The sequence below is a fragment of the Cylas formicarius genome, unplaced genomic scaffold (assembly GCF_029955315.1).
Source record: "Cylas formicarius isolate icCylForm1 unplaced genomic scaffold, icCylForm1.1 PGA_scaffold_5__7_contigs__length_24384050, whole genome shotgun sequence".
NCBI classification, from domain to species: Eukaryota; Metazoa; Arthropoda; class Insecta; order Coleoptera; family Brentidae; genus Cylas; species Cylas formicarius.
The window spans coordinates 24,039,134-24,048,185 of NW_026844341.1; the positions used below are offsets into that span (position 1 = coordinate 24,039,134).

The 9,052-nt window shown below is 45.8% G+C and overlaps 4 protein-coding genes across 7 annotated transcripts; 2 read left to right on the forward strand and 2 right to left on the reverse strand.

The window, feature by feature from the left end:
* The first annotated feature begins 47 nt into the window (after nucleotides 1-47).
* On the forward strand, nucleotides 48-1,713 carry LOC132702331 (probable proline--tRNA ligase, mitochondrial). The gene is made up of 5 exons (XM_060670906.1): nucleotides 48-264; nucleotides 318-569; nucleotides 630-891; nucleotides 939-1,126; nucleotides 1,186-1,713. The coding sequence occupies exons 1-5, from the start codon at nucleotides 163-165 to the stop codon at nucleotides 1,696-1,698; spliced, it is 1,317 nt and encodes a 438-aa protein (XP_060526889.1). The 5' UTR covers nucleotides 48-162; the 3' UTR covers nucleotides 1,699-1,713.
* Nucleotides 1,714-2,135: 422 nt separating this feature from the next.
* On the reverse strand, nucleotides 2,136-2,689 carry LOC132702641 (protein ARV1). The gene is made up of 3 exons (XM_060671409.1): nucleotides 2,588-2,689; nucleotides 2,415-2,534; nucleotides 2,136-2,360 (listed from the first exon to the last, which is right to left on the reverse strand). The coding sequence occupies exons 1-3, from the start codon at nucleotides 2,687-2,689 to the stop codon at nucleotides 2,136-2,138; spliced, it is 447 nt and encodes a 148-aa protein (XP_060527392.1).
* On the reverse strand, nucleotides 2,415-4,883 carry LOC132702332 (tubulin epsilon chain-like). The gene is made up of 7 exons (XM_060670907.1): nucleotides 4,774-4,883; nucleotides 4,288-4,726; nucleotides 4,004-4,222; nucleotides 3,814-3,951; nucleotides 3,036-3,366; nucleotides 2,588-2,975; nucleotides 2,415-2,534 (listed from the first exon to the last, which is right to left on the reverse strand). The coding sequence occupies exons 1-6, from the start codon at nucleotides 4,796-4,798 to the stop codon at nucleotides 2,820-2,822; spliced, it is 1,308 nt and encodes a 435-aa protein (XP_060526890.1). The 5' UTR covers nucleotides 4,799-4,883; the 3' UTR covers nucleotides 2,415-2,534; nucleotides 2,588-2,819.
* Nucleotides 4,884-4,961: 78 nt separating this feature from the next.
* Nucleotides 4,962-8,413, forward strand: LOC132701936 (DDB1- and CUL4-associated factor 8). 4 transcript variants are annotated; one of them, XM_060670270.1, is made up of 3 exons: nucleotides 4,962-5,237; nucleotides 5,653-6,796; nucleotides 7,664-8,413. In XM_060670270.1, exons 2-3 carry the CDS (start codon nucleotides 5,711-5,713, stop codon nucleotides 8,324-8,326), a joined length of 1,749 nt encoding a protein of 582 aa, XP_060526253.1. In that variant the 5' UTR covers nucleotides 4,962-5,237; nucleotides 5,653-5,710; the 3' UTR covers nucleotides 8,327-8,413. The 4 variants fall into 4 exon arrangements, with proteins under 4 accessions (XP_060526253.1, XP_060526252.1, XP_060526254.1 ...); XM_060670269.1 differs by having other exon boundaries at nucleotides 5,695-6,796; XM_060670271.1 differs by having other exon boundaries at nucleotides 4,962-5,078.
* The last annotated feature ends 639 nt before the right edge of the window (nucleotides 8,414-9,052 follow it).

A 9,052-nucleotide genomic window follows, 5' to 3' on the forward strand; every position in this document is an offset into this window, starting at 1 on the left:
TGGCGGTGTTAACGTCCACCTTTCCGAGAGAAAGAAAGAAAGTTAAAATTAGACTATCCTCTCATGGATAGTGCTCATCGGTGCGGTTTATTGTTTTTTCATGAGATGGCGCCGTTCGGACGAGTTAACCTCATTTGAATATTTTAAGGGTTTATTGAGAAAATGAGAGCTATACACCGTTTATCGAAAATACTGCAACCCATAACGATCATCTCGAAAGGGTCAAACAACCCCCACAAGGACGTCACCTCGAAAAGCCAGAGGGTGAGCGCGCCGCGCAATCGGAAACCCGTTGTTTCGAGTTTGCTTCTTTCCAGTTAATGCTGGAGCTGGGTGTTATACAGCAGGCGCACACCGGTTCTTTCCACTTTCTCCCCTTAGGTCTCAGGGCCCTGGACAAACTAGTGAAGATCGTAGACGAGGAGATGGCGTCGATCGGCGGGCAAAAAATCATGTTCCCCACGCTAGTAAAGGCGGACTTGTGGACGACCAGCGGCCGTGCGGATGCGATGGGCTCCGAACTTATGACGCTAAAGGATAGGCACAATCACAAGTACATTCTGTGCCCTGTAGGTAAATGAGCCCATGAAGGAAATCATCATCTGGTAATTCAGAACCGACCCCTTTAGACACACGAAGAGACTGCCAGCCATTTGCTGCAATCGCTCGCGCCGATTTCCTACAAACGATTTCCGCTGCTCATTTACCAGATCACAAGCAAATATCGCGATGAAATGAAGCCCAGGTTTGGTCTAATCCGAGGTCGCGAATTTGTCATGAAAGACCTGTACTCATTTGATGTGGATAAGCTCAGCGCCATGGAGACGTACGAGAAAGTCGCCGGATCGTATGATCGGGTGTTTAAAAGAATTGGCATCAATTTTGTCAAAGGTTGCAAATCAATTACTATAAAACCCCAACAAAACAGACGCTTTCAGTTCTCGGCACGTCCGGGACAATGGGAGGCGATTTGTCCCACGAGTACCACTACAGAGCGGCCATCGGCGACGACAAAATCTTCGTGTGCCACAACTGCGACTTCAGTGCAAATGTTGACTTAATGAAGACAGAAAAATGTCCAAAGTGCGATGAGGGAAAAAACGTTTCCATCCAAAGCAGCATCGAAGTTTGACATTTGCTGACAGTACCACCTTTCAGTGAACACACAAGCCGATTTTGTTCCAGGTTGGCCACACGTTCCTGCTCGGCGACAAGTATTCCAAGCCTCTAAACGCCAAATACCTGTCGCACAATGCCAAGCCGCAGCTCCTTCAGATGGGGAGCTATGGCTTGGGACTGAGCCGAATATTAGCGGCGAGCGTGGAAGTGCTGAGTCTGGAGCAGGAGATGCGCTGGCCGGACAGCCTGGCCCCTTTCAACGTCGTCGTCGTGCCCCCAAAAGCGGGCAGTCGAGAGGAGGCTACCGTGGGACCCCTGGCCGAACGATTGTACGCGAGTTTGGAGCGCGAAGTCCCCGAACTTAAGCAAAACGTTTTGCTCGACGACCGGACGAATCTGACGGTGGGCAGGAGATTTTTGGACGCTCGTCGAGTCGGGTACAGGTTCGTCATAGTTTTGAACAAACTATCTTCGGAGGACCCACCCCAATTCGAAATGAACGATTTGGCGAGGAATAGCCAAATGGTACTCCAAGAAAACCAAATAATAAAATATATTAAAGAAAACATCAATACTTAATAATGCGTTTTATTCCTAATATCACAAATAATCTTTGGAACACATAACCTACAAATTATACAATGCAGAGCTAAAGTTTGCTTTCAAAAACAGCGAGGAGAATATGACAATGAGGCTCCAGATTTTCGGGCAGTCACAGATAACTGAAACAGTGGCGAATTAGATAAATACGTTGATTTATTTACAAGAGTACAAACCTTTATAAGCTAGTAGCTGTGATAGGCTCGTGTACAGGGTTATGAAATGGAGGTGGTAGTCATAAACTCCGATATCCCAAATGATTGACGGCAGCAACATGAAGATGCCGGTTGTCGAGAGAGTGATTGTTTTGCAAATCAAGATGAATGTCACGGGACCGGTGTGGGAGGTGTAGAAAAAGTTGTAAATCTTTGTGAAGGCGAACACAACTATCACAAACCATAGAGCGCCTAAAATTTCTAGTTTGCAACGACCAAATAATCCTTATTCCAAACTTTAGTACTGGCGGTTATATTCAGGTAAATCAGGTAAAATTTAAAGTCGTGCAGGTTGATATCAAACTCTCGGAGGTCGCCTGCCGTTTTGTTTGAAATGGTCTCGGAACTATTCAGAAACCGATCGGAAAACGTCCAATTCGAATAGGCCTCCAGTAAGGTCAGCAGAAGCGACAATTTCCAAAAATCCTACAATAAACCGCGCAATACCAAACTGAGTCCCCATAGATATGAGCCTATAACCTTGAATTCGGAATTTAAGAGCACGTGTCGGTAGGCCATAATTCTAAGCAAAATCAGGTCGATCACAATGACGACCGGGTCGTATTCGACGTACTTGTCGGAGATTTGCTTGCATCTCCCCTAAAAGGATCAAATATCCGCACGGTACGTCACGTTATAGACGACGAACTTACGCACACACTTAGTTTCAGTACCGTTTCGCTGTACCTCTTGTATAAATTGGCGACTTTTTCGCCGCAGTTTATGCAATAAAATTGTTTCTCGCTGTTCGACATTTTTTTTATTAACCCCAAATCTTTCTTAGCCATGGATTATAGAAAATTCACTCGCAGGTTTACCACTCGCCAACGTTAAGTAATTGCAATCTAATACGTCACAAGTCGCGTAAACACATATGATCCGAATTTAAAAAGTTTGCAACGGTTCGAGTCTGGGAACGGCGAAGGCGCGCGTCATCTCGATGTTTCGGTATTTCTGGACGACGTCCCGCAGAGATTCAGCGCAAGCTTCAAAATAACCGCAGTCGAAACCGTCGATCCTGGTGTAATGGTGCATGTGAGCCTGAAAACAGGGGCACAAACGAAATCCAATGCCGCCTTAATTTCGGTATAATTTCGTAACCTTTTTACGAAACAACTTGTCGAAGTCGCCGTAAATTTTCGCGAAATGGTCGCTCATCCGGGATGAATTAAATAGGGAAAACATTGCCGCGGGGGCGTAGTGTGGGCTCGTGCCGCACAGCCCTACTTTTATCGACTTTTTCGACCACGGCGCGAAGTTTGCCCTAGCCTGAAGCCGCTGCGCGTAACTTTGCACGTCCGACATCGCGTAATCTCCCCGACCGATCAAAGTGGCTCCCAACAGGACGGATTTCGGGCCCAGAGGATCCACTTTGATCAGCTGATTCGATTTGTGGAGGGAGTCTAGGAAATATTTATCTTTGATTTGTTGGCTGAAACGACATCTAAGATTAAACCAGGAGGGCGATCGTATAGCTATTAGATAATACAGGGACCCCCCCAACACTGTAAAACTGATACGTCACAGAATTATCAGCGCATGGCTTTTAATTTTAGACACGAACCTGGACTCTAGACAATTTTCTTGGATCATTTGTTTGGGAAACTTTAACGACGCGTTTTGACAAAATAATCGAAAAACGATGCGATTGGTGAATTTTCAGGGAATACCTTGATTGTTGAATGTCGCAACTTCTTATTGGTTGGTTTGAAATGACACGTGTCATTGGTTGAAAGCGAGTTTTTAAATGACTGGATTCACATATTGCATAACTGACCAAGTTGGCTTAAAAAATATCTGTATAACCACAAAAGCAATCCATCTGTATTTCTAGTAGCTATATGAGGGCAACAGACGTGTGAGGAGTCCGCGAAGGTACCTGGTCTTTGTATTGAAGCGGGCGGCGACGGAATCGTGATTGAAACCGGCGGACAGGAAATTAAGCTGTGGAAAGGGAACCATGTTGGTGTTGATTTCATTCATATCCAGATTAAGGTCACCGGGAAACCTCGAACCACTGAACCGAGCAAGTTACTAGACACTTTGGCAAATCATGTGATGAAATTTACCTAGTCAGATGTAACAACATTTCCACGATTATGTCGTTCATGGCTCGATAAGAGCGCTCGCCGCATCGAGATTTTCTGTTGACGATTTCTAAGAGCGCACGATTCTCCACCGGAAACACGCAGACCGCGTTTTCCAGCATCCTGTACGTGGCCAAAGCCATATTGTACGGACAAGTAATCACGTCTTCTGTGCCTGTCGGGTACACGCAAGCCACGAATCTAAAATGACCTTTAAACTTTGACAGAGACTTCGCCGGGATCCGGAAATTAGGACTGCCATTCACCTTTCAATTTCTGGATAAGTATCGGCTAACAAGTCGAGAATGTAGGTTCCCAATCCGGAACCCGTACCGCCACCGGCGGAGAGCAATAAAATAAAACCGTGCAGACTGTCACATCTCTCCACTGCGTGCTTCAACGCCCGGAAAATCTTTCTCTTGTACCTTGGTCCGTGTTCGCAATAACCTTGCGCCCAGTTATTTCCGGAGCCGGGATGATTCGTTATAAAACACTTGTCATCGAACATACCCTTTAAAGGGCCGCGTTTAAACCTCGCCACTACGCTGTCCTCCATATCGATACAAATGGCTCTCGCTTTGAGATCATTTGGCGTGCGGGAGGGAACGTTAAAGAAAGCCGAAATCGAATCGTTGGATCTGATTCGATACTCGCTCAAAATAAGGGGCCAAAGGGCGGCGCCGATTTGATTACCGCACTGGCCGACTGAAACATTGCGGTTGTATACGAATTGTTGTACTAAAAAATCATACCTTGAAGTATTATAAATTCGCTCATTGCAACGAAACACAAAAACAATCCTAAAACAACATAACCAAAATTAACAAGATATTTTGATGAATCCAATATTACAATCCCGCGGTTCCATTAGAAATTTGCTTGGCAATTGGCTATCGACAGCTAGATGGCGCACAAAGTACCCACTGAGCGGGGTGACAGAAACTGTCAAATTACCAGAAAACGATAAAAATATCGGAACGAAGCAGCTTCAAAATGCCATTTTAACATTTGTGCGTGATGCAAATTTGTTCGCTGATGGTCCAAGACCGAAATAGATGCAAGTATCGCGTTTTGTGATATCCCATTGTCTTGATCGTTTCGTAATATTTTCGGCATAGCTGGCTATATTGTTTACTCACAAACGCAGTCACCTTTGCTTGTAGTAATAATAAACGAAGCCACTGGTTTCTTGTAGCTTTGATTATGTTCAGAAAAGGTATGTTTTCTTTTCATGTGTTCTGGGGATAAGTGTAAAGTCGAGTAGAGATTTAAATCACAACCATTTTTGTAAATAAAAACATACTTGTATTGTTCCCTATCGAAAATATCATTTAATATTGCCTGTTTGGGTACCTTAATAAAAAACAATTTCAACAATAACCTTTTTTTTTTTTTTTCGAAGAAACTTCCACAGGCGACTGTATTACTTTTTACAAAACTTTTGGATTCCTCCTGCGTCGAACCTGCAGACGTTTCGCCAATCATTCTGTTGGCTTCTTCAGATCTTGACTAAAACAGTTTCAGTTCTGTACAGTTCGACTCAGCAAAAACCGACGCAGGAGGAATCCAGAAGTTTTGTAAAAAGTAACAATAACCTTCCTACTAAACACCTGTGCTTTCACTATGTTTAGGTTAAGTTGACTTAAACTGACGACTCGTTTTCTCGTTTGAAGTTTAATTTCTTGCAACATGGAGGAACAAGACGGGGCGCAAAAAACCGACCCTGATCCGCAAGATGCTTTGGGAGGAGCAGCAGATTCGGATAATACAGAACCATCCGTTTCATCAGACGAGAATCCAGCCCCAATTGGTATAGATGAAAACGTCCACATGTTGTTGGCACCAGACTCGCCTACTATCGCGCACGATTGGCTCCATCGGATGACCAAAAGAAACGAAAACGTTTGCTTGTTGGCGGAGGAATTCTCAAACAACACAGTTAGCACCAGCTCCGACAGTGGTATTCACTCGCGACCAAGCGAGAAGCGGGAAGAGCAAGCCGACCCCGACGGGGATCCTGGCAGCCGAACCAGCTGCAGTTCAGCTACAACTCTGCGCGAAAGCAGCGATTTCGAGTCCGAGGATGACAACAAGGTGGTGAAAAAGATTAAACCCAGACAGAACTGGCACCTGTTGCCGGAGTATATCCAGCGGCAAATCGGCTACAGCTCGAAACTGAGCCACCCGGCTTTGTTCCAACAAAGGTGTTACGGCTCCCTGAGAAACGTGCAGCGCCTGGAGCTCATGTACAAACTGGAAGAGCACCGAGGCTGTGTCAACAGTTTGAACTTCAGTCCGGACGGCAAACTATTGGCCAGCGGTTCTGACGACTTGCAATTCGTCATATGGGACTGGAGTGTGGGGCAGGGGCTGCTCAAAGTACAAACGCCCCACCGGCGCAACATCTTTCAGACCAAGTTTTTAGACCTGAAGGGGCCGGGCGTCCATTTGGCGACGTGCGCGCGCGATGGGCAAGTCTGTTACTACCAGCTGGGCATGGAGGGCACTCGGAAAGAGAGCCGATTGCTCGGCCAGCACCGCAAGCCCTGCCACAAGTTGGCGGTGCTGAAGGAGCAGCCGCATCTGGTGCTCAGCGCGGGCGAGGACGGCCTAGTGCTGAGTCACGATCTCAGGTCCGGCGGCCCGCCCACCCAGCTGGTACACGTCAGGGACGACGATCTCGATCGAGCTCTATACAGTATCCACGCGGATCCGCTTAGGACCCACCAATTCTGCGTGGCCGGCCAGGAGTCGACTGTCAGAGTGTATGATCAGGTGGGTGAACAAGCGATATATATTTTTTACAGTATATTTGAACTACTATAAGTAAGACGGTCAGTATTTTTAGTTTTATCATCAGCGATAAAAAGCGGAAAATCCGATTAATTTTCTGTGCTATGCATTACAGTGTTTACCGAGAGGTGAAATCCGTGAAATCTTTTTTATCTGTGACTTTTGAGCACTTCTAATTTTGAAATAAAAAAATTATTCTAAAAAGAATCGTCTTTGGTTCCTTTTTTGAATTCAACAAACTCGCTTGGCATTTTAATTTTTTTTTTTAAATTAATGTTATTATTTTTTATCATTTGCTCCAGCTAGTTCAGGAAGAGTAATAAAGTACTCTTTAAACCTATTAGATGAGGTGCTAACGCTGGTGATTGGATTGTAAATCTCATCTTTTAAGCTTTGAGGATAAGTTTCTTTTCTGTTAATGTTAATTATCCTCCACAGTGCTTGTCTCTTGAACAATTTCATTAGTTAAGCAAGTAGTTTTTCTAGTGAACTTTTTAAAGTATTTTTTTAACCCCCTCAAAAATGCGGCAGTTTTGTTTGTTGACGTAGCCATTCAACCAGAAGTGCGCTTCGTCGCTAAACAAAATTCGGCAATCTCGTTTTGCAAGCGTTGTTCAGGCGCGAGTCTATTCATGATGAATTGCCAAACCAAATTGAGAATAAATCACTCGACAGCTGTTAAATCGGTCGCCATCTTGAACAGTAATGCCAACTTAATCGACAAAAAACACCCATTATTTTAAGATCCGACCTTTCTTATTTTGTGAGCTCTTGTAATAATGTGCGACTAGGCTTCACCCGTCAATAAATAAATCAATTGCAGAGTTAGAATTGACCTGGCATTTACAGAGACGGTGCTCCGTGCCGGTGACCGCCCTGAGTCCCTTCAAAAAGAGCGACCCCGACTACTTGGAGAGCCTGCACGTGACCTGCGCCGTGTACAACCACGACGGCAGCGAGATCCTGGCTTCGTACAACGACAACGACGTCTTTCTCATGGACGCGGCCGGCGCCCCGGGCTCCTTCAAGCATCGCTACACGGGCCACCGGAACCGCGACACCATCAAGGGCGTGGCGTTCTTCGGGCCGCGCTCCGAGTTCGTGATGAGCGGCTCCGACTGCGGCCACGTCTTCTTCTGGGAGAAGAATTCCGAATCGATCGTCCAGTTCCTGCTGGCCGACGACAACCGCGTCGTGAATTGCCTCGAGCCGCACCCGGAGCTGCCGTTCCTCGCGACCAGCGGCCTCGACTGGGACGTCAAGGTGTGGGTCCCGTCGTGCGAGGAGGAACCCGCGATGCCTGACCTCGCCGAGACCGTCAAATCGAACCGGAAACGGCCCTGGAGCGACGACGCGGACCACCTCGACGAGAGTCAGATGCTGCGGCTGCTGCTGCGACGTCTGAGGGCGGCCGGCAGGACCACCGCCGACCCTGACGATTTCAGTTCCGACCCGTCCACCTCGGACTCGGACACGTCCGACGAGGATATGGTCGGCTGCGCCGCGTCCTAATCCTGCCCCCCCGCCCCCTCGCTTTTTTCGTTGTGTAAATAATGATAAGATGTCGATTATTACCTCCGTGTTAAATAAAAACTGAAGGAAAATAAGGGACGCCTTTTTATTTATTAAAAAAAAAACTGGTGAAAATTAAACTCACCGGACTATGGTAAAAATTGATTTCACTAAACTGCGCATCGCACCATTATCTTGCTAAACAACTCGTTTTCCCAGAACATTTGACAAGATATTTTGAGAAAATAATTCCGTAAAAATGCCGCGTCCAGACTTATTGACGATCTCTCGACAGCCATGTTGGTTGTTGATTGTCGCAAGGTCGTCATGCTCATATAGCTACTAGAGATATAGAGACCCCTACTTATGCCCATAACACATGCATCTTTCAGCAGCTTCTACCTGCATAAGCAGCAGAAAAGCATTATTAGTGAATCTTATTTTTTTTTGTAGTGGATGGTTGGTTTATTCAAAAAGACCTCATATGGAAACAATGAAACCATTCCCAATTTTACTTGGAATCTACATACTAATAATAAAATATTTTTTTCCACCAGAGATCTCATTGAATTGTAAAAAACTGTTTCAGCGGACTTTGACTATCAACGCTAGAAATATCATTAGACCGGACGCACCCCGCTGAATAGACGCTGAATCAACGGTTCGGCCATATAAAATCGACTGCCACCATTTCCCGTGTCAAACACCTTCGCTGTTCACATTAAT